At 49.3% G+C, this 18131-nt stretch overlaps 5 protein-coding genes across 5 annotated transcripts; 2 read left to right on the top strand and 3 right to left on the bottom strand.

The window, feature by feature from the left end:
- Positions 1 to 873: 873 nt before the first annotated feature.
- FSUBG_5186 (uncharacterized protein) lies at positions 874 to 3445 on the top strand (the record flags this gene model as incomplete). The annotated part of the gene is made up of 2 exons (XM_036683255.1): positions 874 to 1573; positions 1623 to 3445. The coding sequence occupies 2 exons, from the start codon at positions 874 to 876 to the stop codon at positions 3443 to 3445; spliced, it is 2523 nt and encodes an 840-aa protein (XP_036539272.1).
- A 275-nt stretch (positions 3446 to 3720) lies between these two features.
- Positions 3721 to 4770, bottom strand: FSUBG_5187 (TAP42 component of the Tor signaling pathway; the record flags this gene model as incomplete). Its single annotated transcript, XM_036683256.1, has 1 exon — positions 3721 to 4770. The coding sequence occupies one exon, from the start codon at positions 4768 to 4770 to the stop codon at positions 3721 to 3723; it is 1050 nt and encodes a 349-aa protein (XP_036539273.1).
- Positions 4771 to 5300: 530 nt separating this feature from the next.
- FSUBG_5188 (DNA topoisomerase II) lies at positions 5301 to 10593 on the bottom strand (the record flags this gene model as incomplete). The annotated part of the gene is made up of 4 exons (XM_036683257.1): positions 5301 to 6644; positions 6694 to 6963; positions 7010 to 10333; positions 10531 to 10593. 4 exons carry the CDS (start codon positions 10591 to 10593, stop codon positions 5301 to 5303), a joined length of 5001 nt encoding a protein of 1666 aa, XP_036539274.1.
- A 3899-nt stretch (positions 10594 to 14492) lies between these two features.
- Positions 14493 to 16092, top strand: FSUBG_5189 (apses transcription factor xbp1; the record flags this gene model as incomplete). Its single annotated transcript, XM_036683258.1, has 4 exons — positions 14493 to 14862; positions 14915 to 15034; positions 15160 to 15168; positions 15221 to 16092. 4 exons carry the CDS (start codon positions 14493 to 14495, stop codon positions 16090 to 16092), a joined length of 1371 nt encoding a protein of 456 aa, XP_036539275.1.
- Positions 16093 to 16353: 261 nt separating this feature from the next.
- Positions 16354 to 17586, bottom strand: FSUBG_5190 (uncharacterized protein; the record flags this gene model as incomplete). Its single annotated transcript, XM_036683260.1, has 1 exon — positions 16354 to 17586. One exon carries the CDS (start codon positions 17584 to 17586, stop codon positions 16354 to 16356), a length of 1233 nt encoding a protein of 410 aa, XP_036539276.1.
- Positions 17587 to 18131: the final 545 nt, after the last annotated feature.

Consider the following 18131-nt stretch of genomic DNA (forward strand, 5'->3'; position numbering starts at 1 on the left):
GTAGACCAAGCTACATTGGTGTGTTGATGCTTGCAATCTCCTTGTTTCCTTGTACGATAAAGACGTAACTGTAGAGTCACTAGCAAACTGTCCTGCATAATCCTTGTCTGAAAATGCCAGTTGAGTGGTGTTTTGCTTGTTGACTCACAAACGGAAGAGCCGTTGTCTCGTCCTAATAACGTCTGGAGGTCCCCAGTTTTAGTGTCACTCGAAGTACCTACTAAGGTATTGTAGATGCAAGTGTGGGAGGCTGAGCTGCCACACCTGATATCGCATGGCAGGGCAGCCTCAAGGCAACCACCCCTCCAACAAAACATTCACACTCAGGCATCAGCTCTTGGTTATGGAGGGGTAAAAATGGAGGTATTTCATTGGCATATACCTTACAGGCATGTGCAGGTACTTTCATAGGGCTGTATTGAAACTTACCTTAGGTTGCTACCTACTATAGGTACCTACCTAGTACTTAGGTGCCTGCCACTTGCCATCGTCAGCCCGAATCGGTGCTTTCCTCTCTCACAACTCCTCATCTCGTCTTACATTCATCTATTTCCTTCCTTCCTTCTATCAACCAACGGACTAGAGCATCTGCATTTCCTTGAGAAATCGCCTATCTATTTCTTTGCGCATATTATTTCTGTCTTACCCAAGTAGCCAACCTTGGCTGGCCTACATAATCTGCGCTATCCACCCTGCCGACACAGCTTCATGGTTGTGCTGCCTGCGATTCTTGATGCGAAACCAGATTTCTGCCTTTTAATTCTCTATAACTCAGTTGTTCAACTGCCTCTGATCTCCGATATCAACTGATCCAGAGATTGACTGTACTGGCGTTTCTCGACTTTTGGCGTGAGCCACGATTGTTTAACAACAATGGAGGTCCCGAATGACTGGCAGATCCAACAAGCACATGTTGCCTGGGATGATCTCGCTAATCAAAGCAACCAACAACCTCAAAATAGCACTCAAACCGCTCAGCAAAGCGAGCCACAACCGCAGTCTCAGCCTCAATGTACTCATCATCATCTTGATATAGATGCTCACATGGCATCACCCGCACCAGCCCCTCTATCAAGCTGGACGGGTCCTTACTTCAACAAAGCAAACAATTTCTATGGTGACCATGTGAAAAATCTCTTGCCAGAAAAGGGTGTCGAACAGACTCGGCTGTTTGAACTCTATCGACTGCATATGGTGTCCTTCGAACTCAATCAGGGGGACACTCTTGTGTTTATCGACTATCCTGTCCATCACAAAGGCGTTCTCGACTATACCGACTGCAATGGCATAGTCTATAAGTCACAGAAGTTTCGAGTTCACTCGAGCAAGTTGCTTGAGACTGGTTCTCCCAAATTCGCTGAACTCCTTGGCCCTACATACCAATTCAAAATCCAACGCCGTCGTAAGATGGTCAACAAACTACCCGACGGTATCAAGTATTTGCTTGATCTGACTCCACCCTCGGAAGGAGATGAGTTGGTGCTCCAGATGACCGAGCTGTCTTTAACTCCTGGGATCATAAAATGGTGGAGCTCACATATTCTTAATGGCGTCGATTCATTCTTGGTTTGTGGTAAGTAGTTGTACCCAGCTTGTAACGCATCGTCTGACACGCAAAACAGGCCATGATGATATTTGTAAGTGCAACAGACAGCCGAAAGGCGCAGAAAACAACAAAGATGCCGATGTAGATGCCGATGTAAATGAGCATGACAGCGCAACACCCACCCAGGGGAACGCAACTACCGGCTACAGGCTTAAACCACTGAAGCTTGATCCAGAGCGTGCTCTGCAGCTGAAAGCCAAGAATGAAGATGCGTACGAGACACCTCTATATCGGCACATTCCAGATTATTGCCCGATTCGCCACCGAAATGGCATCGTGAGGTTGCTCATGTTGATCGAAGGCAAAGGATGTATCCTAGATTCGGCTCCCAGATTGTTCACCATCTTGAAGTTGAGTTGCCTCTTCGAATGCAGCTCCATGCTTACCGATCGTGTTACCCAATGGATAATGCACGGCCAAAACACTGCTTTTATCGAGGTCTTGCCCGAAGAAGCCTTGCAGATTGGGTCTCTGCTCAAGATTCCTCCTGTAATGGACTCTGCTTTCAGGATCCTCGTCAACGAGCTCGCCCTCAAACTGGCTGACACCAACCCAGCGAACCATAATGTCCACAGCCAAACGACGGTGTTTGGGAGACGACTGGGTCAACTTCCCGATGAACTCAGCAACATTGTGCAGCATGGGGCACAAGCACTCGTCGATAGAGTATCAGAAATCAACACGACCTATAGGAACCCAAGCTTGTTCGCTTCATGGGACATCGATGAATGGTCCAAGCTGCAAGTGACCGAGCAGCTCCTCGAACAGGAAAACACACCACTTAGTCAAACTGCTTTGGAAAAGCTTCGTCTTCTCATGAGTGCCCTGACTTACGAATTTACCCACGCATGGGAAGAGGCGATAGACTCAGCACCAGTGGATAGTTATTCAACATACAACGGGATAGACCGAGACCGCCTGACATACGTGGAACCCAAGGATTTCGACAATATGACTTTCATAATGATGTTGTTTAATCCAATTCAGATGCTACTCTGTGCTGTGCCCTACAATGACCTCGGTGTTGAACTGGATAATGAAAGATGGAATCACAGCAGGTGCAAACTGGATGGATACAAGCATAAATCATACAGCGATCTTATGCAAGAGGCAACAACTGCCCTCGACGACTTTCTCGCATGCACGCCGAGGCTATCCAACAATCTGTTATGGAGCCGTATTCTTGCACTAGGAGACCGCGAATTCCCAGAAATGGGTATGCGTCCCTCACGCAGGCCTATCGTATCACTGGATACCCTTGAAGCTGCCGTGAAAGATCGGCTGAGGCCGCTGACTCTGTCGTGGAGACGAGAAAATTTCTGGCCTCCTCTCAACCTGACCCGCCATTTACTCCTCACTCTCACCGAAAACGAACTCAAATACCTTCCTCTGTGGTGTGGAGGTAATGATGACGGAAGCGGAGGCGTGTTTGGGGATGCAATTCCCTCAGCAGACTTGCTGGTGGCACCTAATGGCCCTGGACCTGGTTTCCATACAGGTTACACAATTTCAACCCCTTCGAGTGTCTGTGGTTCCATCATCGAGGACATGGATGCGCTACGATTCTGGGGTAGTACGTCTGCTGCTTCGATGGCCCAAGACAGACCCACCGCGTTGGAGTCTTCTTTTACCCTTGGCGAGTCTGATGTTGAGTTCACCAACGCCAGATACGCCATGCCTGCGGACCATCAGACAATGGGCGAAGCGGTCAACATGACAGTCGAGACAACCGACTCCGATTCAACATCCGTAATCGAAGCCTTGAGTTCAAAAAGAGAGGACAGTGATGATGATGCCTGCATGTGGGACTCTGATGATAGTGATGATACGATTGCCTAATGCTGTTTTTTGGAACACGATAAAAGGGTAACAGCACCAGGATCCAAAGAAAAAAGTGTATACTCTCTTCTGTAAATGGGAATGCATATCTCTGAGATACTTGAGCATATAGATTGGGAAGCATCGCTACTATCACTGGCTTTTGGTCTCGAGTGAAATGGTCAACAGCTCTTGTGAGTGCTCATATATGGTGTTGCTCCATGTACTAGTATTTTCTATATCCTGCTATGCATGTGCCTAAACGCCGAAAATCTATACGATATTTCCAATACAGATCAACCTCTATTGAGAGTATTTCCTGCTCCCTTGGGATTATGATCAACGAACTCATCCCACTCGCGCTGCTTGTACGTCTCACGATCTATAGCTTCCATATCGTCCTCATCCACTACCTTCTTCGGTTCCACACCGCCCTGGAGAATGTTACCTTGTCTCCTCTCTTCCTCGAGATACTCATCGATGGACATGGTAGGTAAGTTGTGCCCTGAGCGAAACACATCTCTTGACATTTGATCCCGTGAACCGAGCAGCGTAAATGGCTGCAAAGGTTTGCCTTGTTTAGACAGTAGCGGACCAGCTTGGAGAGAGTGTAGACGGCGTAGAGGTTGGTCAAGTCGGTAAGAGTGATCTTCGGGAGATGGCGCATTCGTAGCTGAGGGCGCAAGCGGTCGAGGTGCCTGCGCAAGGATCTCTACCTCGCGGTTTAATGAGTCCAACGCTTGAAGCGCAGAATGCACCGCGAAAGTGATTTGTGTCAGGTATAGCTCCCGCACGAGCTCCTCATCGCCATCGTCCACATATCGTGGATTCCGTCTCAACGTTTCCAACTTCTCTTTTAGCGCCTTTTCAGCGCGATAGTTCGCAATCTTGCCATCTCGTCGCGCCGCGGCATCATTACTAGCAACAACAGCAAATCTCTCAGGATCGTCGCGATATCGCTCTAGTACGCGATCGTAAGGCTTTTTCACTAGTGCATAGCTATCGACGGTGGCGAGGAAGCGCTCGTAGGCGGCGCGAGACTTGGAGAGGACCTCTAGGCGTTGGTCAGGGCTTTGATTGGGGGTCTTTTGTACGAGCTCCGCAACGTGGGCGTCGAGAAGCAGATAAGGTAGATCTGATGTAGAAACGTCCTCAAGTCCTTCGTTGGAGGAAAAGAGCGCAAGAGCTGAGATCTGGTCGCGCGCAGAAGAGTAGAGGGACAGTGCAGCCTCGAGATCGGAGCGGTAGGAGGGCGAAGTTGCCTCGAAGGCGTTGTCCAAAGCGTGGCGCTTTTCTTCGGCGGCTTCGTAGAGAGAGCGCAGAGATTGGGGTTCTTCTGAAGACATAATAAGTATGATTTGCTGTGATGTGAATTTTGTTGAAGTAAATAACGAGGGGCGAATGGAGGGGATGATAAATCTAGATGAGACCCTTGGATTCTTCAACGAGAACCCCGCGCTAGCCTTCAGCTCTTATCGATAAGCAACGTACGCTTTAGGTAGGCGACATTCACTGTACCTAGGTACCTAGCTTCAACTTCATTGAAATGGGACAGGGATCATCAAGAGTCAAGTGACATAACTACAAGCTAACATGAAGAAAGTGAAATGCTATTCATATGCGGATATCGAATAAAAACCACGCCCAGGCCCCAGATAGCAAATACCTCACATCCGTTGACGCCCAGAACCCCAACCGAATTGTTAACTCAGATTCCAAATCCCCTCCTCTGTCAATATGTCCTTCGCTTGAAGTGGTTACCACACAATGTTTTTTACTCAGCAAACAAGAAATTACAGCAAAGAACCTGCCTGTGGTGGTTCTAGAATAACTAGTACTCCGTTCCTTTCATGGGCTCAAGCACAGGTCGAATAGTCTAATCCTCGTCATCGTCGACCTCGAAAGGGTCGTCACTCTCATCATCTTGCTGCATGACTGATGAGTCGTCGTCGACAATGATTGGTCGTCTCGAGGCAGCGGCACGTCCTGGTCTCGCTCTTGAGGAAGCCTTAGGAGGGGGCGAATCAGGGTCAGCCATATCCTCATCTGAATCGTTGTCGAGGACAGATTTCTTGACAGCCTTCTTAGCAGCGTAAGCCTTTGCTGCTGGCGATAGAGTGGTCTGTTTAGTTGCTGGACGCGAAGCAACCTTTGATGCAGCTGTCTTGGTTGCTCTTGGGGCAGCCTTCGGCTTCGCTGGCTCTTTGCTCTTCGCAGCAGTGGGACGACCACGGCCCTTCTTGACAGTAGCAAGACCGGCTGGTGTTGGATCTTCAGAATCCGTGCTGGTAGGCTTAGACTTGGTCGCAGCTGACTTGGATGGGGCAACAAAAGGCTCATCGTCAGAAAGGAAGCTGTCTATATGATCATCCTTGGTGGCCGTCTTGTGCGGCGACGACTTGGCGAGAAGCTCATAGTTGGTATCGTCAGGACTGTCGTCATCGAAGTCGAAAGCTTTGGCTGATTTGGGCCTCGACTTGGACAGTCCACTCACGCTGGCGTTGCCTTGGCTAGAGTCTGGTCGGCTCATGGCATGTAGACTAAACCTGCCCCTTTCGCGGTCACCAGCTGGCTTATCGATGCCCTTGACCAAGGCGCCAACATCGCCAAGCATCTGATCGTCGTCACTCTCGGAGTCATCATCGATAATCGTCTTGACCTTGGACGCCGCCGCTCGTTTGACCCGCGGATTCTCCAACGCCTCAGTTGGAGGTGATTGGGAGTTCTTGATTGCAGGTGCGGATGATTTGCTACGGCTGAGAGCGGCATAATCATCGTCAGAAAGATCCGACAGCTCCATAACATCAGCACTGGGTTCCTTCTTGACCTTTGGCTTGGAACTGAACATCTCAGCAAACCGCTGTGCACTCTTGGTCTCTACCTTGGGCGCTGGTTTAGCGGTCGCCTTCAGCGCTGTAGCCTTTGGCCTTCCACGACCCTTCTTGTCAGGCTCATACTCCTCGTCATCCTTGACTTTGCGGCCACGAGCGGTGCCAGCACCTATCTTTTTAGAAACGCGGCGGCCCAAGCGACGGATGCTCGTCTTGATCTCAGCATCAACTGCAAGCTGAGTCTCCCATTCGGCCATGAAGTCATCAAGGTCGCGACACCAGAGATCCTTCTCACTGAGGGCAAGGAGTTCATCGTGCTCCGCCTTCTTCTTCTCGATAGCTTGCTTGAGTTTCTCAAGACGCTCAGCTGTCAGGGACCAGATGGGCATCTGTAACACGTTAGTTGACTAAACATATCTAATGACGACAAGTACTCACTGAGAGGAGGTAGTCGTAGTCGCGAGCACCACCCTCCAAATCACCCTCCACGTCCTGGTTCTCATCGGCATCATCATCTTCTTCATCTGCGGTCTTCTTCTTCTCACCACCAGGGGGGAAAGCCTCATAATCACGATCTCGAAGTTCTTGCACCAGCACGGTCTTCTTCTTCTTACCAACCACAAGCTGTCCATCGATGATTTCCTTGATGAACCGGGCTTGATTTTTGAGCTTGCGATAGTCCGCATGGAATACGCCCAACCAATGTTTCTACGGAGAGTTAGCTAGGCCATCTAAAAGTTGGTTCAGAACTTACTTTTCGGTCAGTATACATGTCGAGACGGTATACATAGAATTCCTCAAGGATATCCTCCACTTTCTCGTACTTGCGAATCATGCCTCGGGTGTCGAAAGCAACCAAATTCGAGGTGGCGACTTGCTTGGTCAACTTGAAGCGTTCGAGGACGCCTTCTTCAAGGACCTTGCCCATATGCTTGTCATCGACAGCGATCTCAAAATGAACAGTGCTGTGATCGTTGAATTCCTTGTAATCCTTGATCCAAGCTGGGCCATCGACGCCAGCGATAATTTTCTCCAGCTTGCCCTTGAAGTCATCGGTCCACATACGAATAGGCAACTCGGTGATCACAACTTCGTTATCCTTCTGTTCGTTGTGATAGGCAATACCATTGAACTTGTATCGGTCAGGGCCAGCAACCTCAGGTGTACCCTTCCAGCCACGAAACCAGGGCATCATGGTTTCGAAAGGCTTTTCCTCAAGATCATTATCGTCCAAGCGACCCATTCGACGCTTCAGATTTTTGACAATATCCATCGGGTGATAGTTGGGAATGGACGTGCTCCAACCTGTACCAATGCCATCGGCACCGTTGACCAGAACCATGGGGAGGATTGGAGCGTATACCATTGGCTCGATTTTCTTGCCGTCTTCATAATGATGCATCAGGTTTGGCTCATCCATGGGGTGGAAGATCTTGCGGGCGAATGGAGACAGACGAGTGAAGGTGTAACGAGGACTGGCAGCATCAGATCCACCGGCAAGTCGAGAACCGAAGTTTCCACTGGGTTCCAGACAGTTGATGTTGTTTGAGCCGACGAAGTTCTGGGCCAGGCCGATGATAGTCTGTTGGAGAGACTGTTCACCGTGGTGGTAGGCAGTCTGCTCAGAGACATAACCAGCCAATTCAACGACCTTCTTGTCTTTGACGATGTTTCTCTTGAAACAGGCATATATGACCTTACGCTGACCCGGCTTGAAGCCATCTAGCACCGAGGGGATGGATCGCATGTTATCAGCCATACTGAACAGAATAAGTTCTCTGTTGATAAAGTCGGAATATGTGATTGACTTGGTTGAGTGATCGAGGTATGTGCCCGGCACGAAGTTACCAAGCCACTCCTTTCTGGCATCTGCTTTCTTCTTGGAGAAAGCCAGCTCCAGTAGGTCAGCTTCCTCAGGCTTCATGGTGTCGAATTCCTTCAAATGATCATCGAGGTTGGTGAAATAGACTTGTGCATCTTCGTTGGAGCTTGTTCCCAGACCCTTGAAGTATTTGGAGTGCCATCGAGTGAGTTCTTGTTTGTGACCTTCCTTCCACTCCTCATATTCAGGCTGTGTGAAGAATGACTTTAATCGCTGGGGCTTCTTGGGGTTTGGACCCTGCCAAACCTTGACGATAGGTGTGATGAACTCTCGGAAGAAGTCAGGGATTTTGAGAAGCGATGGAAACTGAACCTGGAGGAAATTGATGAGAAGTCCCTTGATATGACTACCATCGTGATCCTGATCAGCCATGATCATCAGATGACCATATCTAAGATTCTTCGTGTCCGTGTACGTTTGCTTGTGCTTGAGACCCAGGAACTGTTTAATGTTCTGGATTTCGGCGTTCTTCATAATTTGGTCAACTGAAGCGTCTCGCACATTAAGAAGCTTTCCACGAAGCGGGAAAACACCAATGCGGTCAGGATCGAGAATGGCACGACCAGAAACTGCCAAACCTTTAGCAGAATCACCTTCTGTCAAAATCAGAGTGCATTCGTGACCTCTTCTGGTACCAGCAAAGTTGGCTTCGACGAGCTTTGCGTTGTTGACTCGGCTTCGTTTGTTTCCATCACCCTTGGCCAACATTTTGTCGGCCTTCTTCTCAGCAAAATCCAGGATATTTTGAAGGGCATCGGATTTTGCAATCTTCTTGAGGAAATCTTCGCCCAGTTTGCATTTGCTACCAAACTGGCTTGGCTTGGTGGTCATCTGCTCTTTTGTTTGCGAAGTAAAAGCTGGATTGTTGATGTAACAGTTGACAAAGATGAAGATATGATTCTTCAGATGATTCTGCTTCAGAGCATGACCCTTGCGCTTCTTGTTCAAAGCCTTAAGAAGGGCTTCAGTGACCTGGTCGGCGATGTAGTTGACATGAGTGCCTCCACTGGTTGTGGCGATCGAGTTGACGAAGGAGACTTGTTGAAAAGTACCATCAGAAACAGCGAAGCCAACCTCCCATCGGGGATGCGACTTGTCTTTATCCATCTCAACAGTACAAGTCGGGGCGCCTCCCTCTTCTGTGCTTCTCTCCTTGGCAATGGACTTGGCATAGAGATCACAGTAGGCTTTGAAATCCTTGATCTTAATTTGTTCGCCGTTGAGATAAACCTTGATTCCTCGGATCGTGCCCACCATGTCGTAAACTCTACGGTGAAGGAGAGACTCAAGATCATCATCGATGCCATTTTCCATTCCAAAACGCTTGAAATCGGGCTTAAAAGTTACTCGGGTGAAGTCTGAGGTTTTGCTGCTGGTGATTTTGGCCTTCTCCATCGTCTGCATGTTGTTTCTCCAGGTCTGTTTGTACCTCTTGCCGTGCTCACTGTCTTGGCATTCAAGGTTGAATTCAGTGCTGAAGACGTTACACAGCTTGGCACCATAACCGTTGCGACCACCAACGGTTTTCTTCTCGTCGTCGTCGAAGTTGGAACCCGCCAACAGATGTCCGAAGATAAGCTCGGGAATGTAGATCTTCTCCTTTTCGTGAACAACAATAGGAATACCCTTTCCGTTGTTTTCGACGCTGATAACACCGTTCTCACGATCGATATTGATCTTCATGTAAGTCATGGAGCCATCGCGCTGCTTATTGTCGGCAGCGTTGACCAAGATTTCATCAAAGATCTTGTAGAGACCAGGAACAAAGCTGACGTTCTTGTACTCCATCAACTGGGTCTCTTTGCTCAGAACCCACATCTGTTGTTCTGTCCTCTCAACAGAGCCGATGTATGTATCAGGACGCTTAAGGATGTGCTCTAGTTGTGACAGCTTTGTGTATATTTCGGTGGCCGTCTTCTTCTTGCCAGGTTTGGCGGGGCTGTCAATCACCATGCTATCATTCTCGAGCTCCTCCAAGGGCGCACCAGAAGACTTGCTGACTGCAGGCTCCTTCTTTTGCTTCTTAGCTTTGGGAGGTGTGTTTGAGAAACCCGAGGCAACGCTTATATCATCGTCGTCGCTCTCTGGTGTTGGGCGCTTTTTGGGGGCGCTCTTCGTTTTCAGGGTTGTTTGCACCATCTTTTTGACGGGCGGCCGCGCAGCAGCCTTCTTTGGTGCGGCTTTGGGTTTCGCCTTCTGTGAAACGAAATGTTAGGTTTGTTTGTGTAAAAGTGCAGATACGAAAGTGTTCGGCGGGGGAGGTGTTTGGTGCAAATAATTCTGAAGCAAAAGATTGAAAGAATTGCGATGCATAAAGAGGAAAAGGAATAGGCATACAATGTGCAAACCGATTTATTGTGCTAACAAAAGAGGGGTAACAAAGGATTACTTACGGTTTCAGGGACATAGCCATCTGACTCCTCCCCAAGACTGAACATGGACGCATCGGAGTCCATCTTGTTGTTGTTGGCAGTGAGGGCAAAGGATCTGGCTTGTGGCGCCAGGACAGGATTTAAGGACAATAAGTTTGAATACAGGGGTCTCAATGAGGGACAAAACAAAGACAACGAGGTCAAGAATGGAGGACGACCAGGTCGAGCGAGTGGTGATGCCCGCGTACAGAGTCGCGATAACAAAAATGAAGAAACAAAAGGTGCCAGACTTCCCATCAACAGTTAAAACAGTCCTACCTTATTATGTTGTTGTGACAATCAAGGGTCCCTATTGTAAACAAATCTTACAGGGACGCGACGTTGGCGACCCACTTCCGCCCGTCGTGGGGCCGCGCATATATGCCTCAGGCCAACTACCTCTTGCAAACGCCAGACCCCGTGACCTGGCACATGATATTGTAAAGTGGTGTCAGTGGAAGAGACGCCGAGTAGACCAAGGTCCTAAAGGAAATGGCCTTGAATTGCCGATTGTTTACACATTTCTTCTTGACGCTGGAGTTCCTTGCAAAGAAAGTCGCCCTGAAAAGTCTCCCAGGTTTCAGGAGGAGACATCAATTCGTTTCTGTCAAACCCGATACTCCTCGCCTCACCGGTTCGCTCAAAGACGGGATGAACTCAAGGCTCCCCTTACGCAAACTTACTTTCGGCTCAATACCTCCCCAGACCAAACAGGCTCATATTTTGATTAAGATGGAATGAAAACATCTCCAGAACAAATGAAAGGATAGCAAACCATTGCCCACCTCGTTTGATTTAACGCTTCGGCTCGTGCCACACGTGCCACAAATCTCCCAGAACAGGAGCTTTCCTCATAGAAATTGCGGCAACTTGAAAGGCATCCGAGGCCGGCCCTCTTCTAGTGGTATCGCGGTCGCTTATTCTCCGAAAAGAGCCTGTCAAGCTCGAAGTCAGACATGCACCGGTCTCAGCCTGGGCTAAGCGGGCCGAGTCAAAATGTGTGACTTAGGATGAGGGCAAGTGTCTGCCAAATGCCTGTGTGTCTCCATGGGATGAGCCTACGAGACTTGTTTATTCTCCTGGTTTCACCATATTCGAGAATAACTTGACTGAGGCGGACCGTATCACCACCAGAGGACTCAACGAGGCATCGACTGTCGCCTCATCGCCAGACCAGCTTACAGCTCGTTACGCCTGCTATAGCATTCGATAGGCACCTTGATTAATCATCGTGTAGCATCGCTGAAAATGTAAAAGTATGTATTCTCGCCATGTTCTGATATGGTCTTTTCACCAGGCTCAAGGCCGGGATTCTGGCTTCTACCCATGTGGTATGGCCAGTGCCGCATTTCATTCCTTCGTACCTTGTGAGGCTGGATTCGATCAAACATCTGAAGTCCTCAAATCCAACCACAAAAGCACTGCGTCTCTACACAACACAGCTATTTTACGCGGGCAGCGAGACTCATGCCACACCAACGGGGGAGGAAGAACGGTGACACCGCCCGAAATTCGATGCAGGGAGCCGTTTTGTGTCCTTGGCTGCGCCTGGTGCAAAAGAAACGCTAACTCGCCATGGACTGCCGCTGTCATACCGCTCCGAAATCGTACAATCATCTGAAACCAAGCTCTGAGAACCAAGAAGGAATTCATATACTCTGATACCGATTTGGACAATCTGTCGTTTCCAAATTCGTCAAAGCTCGGTCCGATAAGCTTGGTCATGTGCCAAATATGCTGTTTATCTTTCAAAACTAGGTACGGATGTCATTCTGTCCGAATCAGGAAGACCGAGATACCCAGACAGTGCCTCAAATGCCCAAATGCTGCAGACTAAGACGGTGTTCACTCAAGAAACGCCATAACCCGTTGTTGGGCCCTGCCTCTACCCTTTCTGCAACTCCTGGTTGACTGGTTACTCCCTTCTCAGTGACAGGACCATCACTGGCCATTTCGATCAAGTGGACAGAAGACCCGACCCCGGAACAGCGTCGCTGCCCGAGCCGTCGGCTGGTCGCGTCAGATGCCATGAATTTCGCGAGACAGCGATAATTGCCAAAGTGTCATCGAATTCAACCGGAGTCTCATGCCTACTCATGACAAGAGAGGAGAATAAACTATGCAATAACGTTATGGTGGCTTAGGTCATTGACATTGTATTTCAGAGATTGGGGTGCAGTCATATTACGCTAGTTGACGATATGGAGGGCATAACACCCAACAGGTCCTCCAGGCTCTCTCTCACCGGCGCAGTCGTAACCTGAATCAAATGGTAAATGAATGGCAAAGCGTCGATAGCTACTCCGCGGGCAGGAGGGGCAAGCGTATTTGGCATAGGCTTGTGTTCCCTTTCGGGGAATTTTCTTGTGCCTGTACGCCTAAGAGCTCGTGAGAGTAACAAAGGTCAGAGACATGACAGGTTTGTTTCTGGCTTCACCGCGATAGATCATATGAGAGGAAAATTTACCAGACTGACTTCTGGAAGCGCCATCGAACTCTCATCAGAAACTTACCACTGATGTAGTATGCAACGGCTATGCACAGGTCTTTGGTCAGAGTAGAGGGACCCATGAAAGGTATCCCTGACAAACCGTCGCCACCTCATATATTTATTGACCGTAGAAACAGGAGACACATCTGATAGGCCTGTTGGCCATGTTGATGTGCAAGTCGTCTCAGTAAGGAAGCGTGCCCCTTCTAGCTGTCAGTTGTCATACTGACACGTGGGGGCGACTCGAACAATTCTGAGGGAGTGCTGAGATGAACAACAGAAGCTCAGTGGCAGCAGGGCCGCTGTCTCCTGTTGTACAAATATCAGGAAACAGACTGGGGTAGAAGGTCCTGGACGATGTGGTATGCAAGCATCCGCCTGTACTTCATTCTGACTCTGAGCCCGTGGGGCGGCCTTTGAAGGCGAGACAACCAATTCGTTATTCTTGGTTCTCCTTCGCGGCTCACAGTTGAGTCTTGATCTCCAGCCTCCAGACTTCACCAGGGAGTTGGCCATTCAATCAATGAGAGACGAACTGCAATATTAATTAGACGAAGCCAAGATCGTGTGGTGCCCTTTGGAGTTCAGAGCAAAAGCGAGGATGTATCCGGGAGTGTAACGGACGGCACGGAGTGAAGGCTGACCTATCCACACCCAACAGTTCCAATACGCACCCCTGTTGCAGTTCTTTCTGCCTTATGTTCCTCCTAATGCGGAGGGGAACTCTAGAGGCTATAGAGGAGCTGTTTGATAAAGCGGGACTCTGGACTCAAACATATCAACTACGTTAGGTGGATGAACAAAACCATAGCAGTAGGACAACGCAACAATACGTTCCTATTCATCAAAGTCTCTGGAAACCTCATCCTTGCATTTCTCCCTGGGCTTCAAACTGAGCCCAATTTCTTTTCCTATATCGTTAACAGCCTGCCCCGACATCGTTCCGTCATCTATCACTTGGTGGCTGTTCCTAGCATCTGCTAGCACCAGGCGGTGGGAGCTCGTCAACGGAGCTCTAGCCCCTTGGAAGCCGGTATTGAGACTGAAAGAACAAAGAAAACATAACGAAGAGTGTCGGCCTGACCTAAACAAGGCGTGACCGACTTTTTGGAGTTGCAGGTTCCCGAGCAACTTTGCTGGCCGAGCCAGCTCAGGCTAGGGTTCCTCACCAGCGCCTATTTCGGTACACGCAGGCATATTTGCCGTTCCCCAACTTGTTTGCCAAGCTGAGGAGTGACTTTAAAGGCGAAGAGTTTCCTCCAGTTGTAGTGTTGCGGCTGTCTGTCCTTCCCTGCAATCCAGAAGTAGTTATATCACGGCCGCTGCCCGCTGTACTATCCAAACCACTTGGTTTAGCCATCTCTTTACGGCCAAATACCTGGCCGCCTGCATCTTTTGAACATCTTTACATCTCTCAAACTTCTATTTCCGGCAAACTTTACTGGTTTTCATCATGCTGTCCCTTAAAGGTCTCCTGAACCCAGCACCAGCTGGAGATAATGATTCCCCCTTTCCTCGACCAAGTCTTGCGCTCGAGTTTCCACCAATCCCGAACTTCGAAGAAGCATCAAATCAATTTGCGAACCGTTTTATGATGGCTTCTGATAGATCTGGGCCGAAAGAGGCTAACAATATGGCCAAGTCGAAGCTGCGCGGTCCAGTCAAGTTTCACCCTTTCGAGCGTCTCGACGAGATTACTTTGCAAGAGATACACCGATTCCGAGTCAAGCCATTCGGGAATATCCAGGATTCAAGCCTCCACATCCCATACAACAGTGGCAAAAAGGACTTTTACGAAAAGACAGGACGAGAGAGCTTCGAGGGTAAGTAGCCAAGTCTAACTTCGATCACTAGTTACTGACTCAAGCCTAACAGTTTTCAAATACGAGTTCACATTGGCTGAACAGAACACTGAGTACGCTGTGATGTGGGACTATAATGTCGGGCTCGTTCGCATGACCCCTTTCTTCAAATGTCGCGGCTACGGAAAGGCAAGTAAAAGAACAAGTCTCGATAAATATATACTAACTGCCAATTGGAGTAGACAATTCCGGCAAAGATGTTAGGCCTCAACCCAGGGCTCAAAGAAATCACACATAGCATTACTGGAGGCTCTATAGCTGCTCAAGGTATGTTCCATCCATCAGCGCCTTGTGTTCGTTTGCTCATCAGTCTACGCAGGTTATTGGATGCCATACACATGTGCCAGAGCTGTCTGCGCGACCTTCTGTTACTCTATCGCGGGTGCCTTGATCCCAATCTTTGGCCCAGACTTTCCATCTCTCTGCATTCATCCCAGCGCGCCTGACTTCGGCCGCATGGTCATCAGCCAGCAAATAATCATCGAAGCTACCCATGAAGCCGAAATGACTCGGCGTATGCATATGAGTACGATCCCACCTAGCTTCCACTGCGCTACGAGCTATCCGAGAGACGATCGAAGTATTCCATCTGGCATTTACGCCCAAGACGAGCGCCGCCATCGATTCCGACCCCGTCTGTTCTGTGATCCTTCGTGGGCCATGGATAGCGACGTCGAATGCCATTACATGTCAGCTCCCAACTCAGCCTCGAGTAGCGGCTCGGGACTCCCTGGTTATATGGTGACTTCTCGTCCGGGATCTAGCTGGACCGTTGCGAACCAGTCTAGCCCTGAGCCTAATCCCTTGCTCAGTGCGGTCCCTCGCATCCCACCTCTGCAGAATGAAGGCGCTCTCTCGTCTGCGCCATGGGGACCTAAGAGACGACTGGAATACGAAGACTGGGACAGCTTTTACAGAGAGAGTGCCAGTCCCGCCATGAGCCCGAGATCTATTCTTATGGTTTCGACCCCTGACGCTAGTCCTATGAGGCAACGAGTGATCAAGACGCCACACAGCGTACCTGATGCGGCCCAGAAGGACGCAGCTATGCTTCTCTTGAACCTCAGGATGCAGGACCAGGCGCCCGCTGCTCCCAACGCCGTCGAGTCGCCGCCTCCCGTTCAATTGCAGCCTGGGTTCGAGGAAGGACGCCGCAACAAGAGACTGCGAGCCACTTCGTTGTCCAAGTAACTATGACAGAACGGGGAATGGCGCAATGGGTTTCTATCGACAAAGGAGTCTTTGGGGGTTATAGTATTAACAGCGAATAGAATGGAAAAGTTTGGACACTTGGGTTCACTCAATCGCCAGTATCTGGTGGCATCTTGATCATATCATAACGGCATATAGCACATCATTTAGGGCCTAGGAATCAGCAATCGCAAGTCTTTAGTTAGTACACGAAGATCATTGTAAAACAAAGTAACTTTTTTATATTCTTTCTTACACCAATCAGCTTGTCTCTCCCTTTTCAGCCGCTCTCTTTGCCTTGTGCTCCTTTGTCCATGCCTCTGCCTTATCCTTGGGAACGACAAAGATCCTCACCACCTCATCCACTACCTCAACCTTACCCGTTCCCAAAACCTTCAGCAGCGGCACCCGCTTGCCCATCTTTAGGAGGCCACCCTGTGTAGTTTCCACAAACGCCTCTACACCTGCTGTCGTGTACACACCCTCCTTGTCCCACGGCAGAGGGAAGATATAGCTCAGATGATCCTCGAGCGAATGTGTTTCCTCAAACGCCTTGATGAAATCAGACTCCAGGTGTAGAGGGTACAGCAGTACTGTTGGGAACGCAAGCGTGCTGCGGGGATCATCAGGATCTGGGAGGAGCGCAATACCCGCATCTTCCATCTCTGGTGGCTGAGAGGTTGTGCGTGTGGGGATATTTCTCGCTCGCAGTGCGGCTTTGATGAGAAGCGCACGTCGCTTCTCCTTTGCTTCGCGCTCTGCGTCCCTCTTTCGTCGTGCGTCGATCTCTTTGGCTCGCTTAATGATATCGTCCGCTACAGAACGCAAAGAAGCATTGTTTTCATCTAATGAAAGACCGCGTGCACAAACATCATCGGCCTCCTGGATACGGTCCACCGCAAGGAGTGCTCGTGCACTGCGGAAGTATGCCTTGATGTTTCGCGGGTTGAGACGCAATGCTGCAGCGCAATCAAGCCAGCAGCTGCGGTAATTCTTAACAGCAAGGTGGCATGCTGCCCGGTTGACGTAGAGCGCTTCAAGAGTCTCGCGTTGCTTCTGGATCTCCTCCTCAGTGTCGATTACGCCCTCCTGGTTTTTTGTCTGCTCGCCCCTGGCACGCTTGCGTTCTTCGCCAGCGAGAATAGCAATGCCTTTTCCGTAAAACTCCTTTGCATCGGCGTAGTTCTTAAGTTTGAAGCACTCGTTTCCACGCTCTTTGAACTCCTGGCCGTTTTCAAGAGGTGTGCCTTCATACGCGAGTGCCTGCAGTGCTGCAATGTCTTCATTTTCCTCACTGGCATCAAGGTCTGTCATGAAAAGGGGCGACTTGTTTAGATCCTCCCATACTTCATCAACAGTCTTTCCGCTAGCGATGGTATGAGCTGGTGGCAGCTCAGGTTTGGTGGCATCTGTGGCGCTGGTATTAGGCTGTGGTGAGGCCTGCTCCAGCTTCATGGCCTCCTCCAATTTGTCGGTTATTTCCTCGATTTTCATTTTTGCCTCTTAGAGCAAATGAATCTGCCACTGTTGTCTTCGAGTCAGGACTACAGGTTTTGTGGTGAGTCTTACACTTTAGATGTGATTGGTGGGTGGATTCAGAGTGACTCGATTGCTAAAATTTGAGCTTCTCCAACTTTAGGGTGGGTGGCGAAAATTCTATTGGGCATCACCTACCTTAACTATCACGACTCGGGATTCATGCAGAGGGAGCCTGTTTCGGGGGTAAACTTCCGAGATTCAGTAGGTACCTATGTCATATAACCAACCTAGGGGCCAACCAAGATATATCTCAACTTATGTAAATCTGTCTATCACTTAGGATAGAGATACTAAGGTTTCTTACACTGTCTAGAGGGGCCACTGACTATCGCACGAACAACCAAATATGGGCAGATGGTAGTCGACATGTAAATTCAACGAGAAAGACAGGCCTTGACGGCAATTCAAAGCGCCCATTCTGTAACCTGCTTGGATGAGAGTTGTCGTATTTGTAATTACTTCTATTCCTATTTACCTCCCTTTTATCTAACTTATATACC

Source organism: Fusarium subglutinans, assembly GCF_013396075.1.
Source record: "Fusarium subglutinans strain NRRL 66333 chromosome Unknown NRRL66333_c0000050, whole genome shotgun sequence".
Classification (NCBI taxonomy): Eukaryota; Fungi; Ascomycota; class Sordariomycetes; order Hypocreales; family Nectriaceae; genus Fusarium; species Fusarium subglutinans.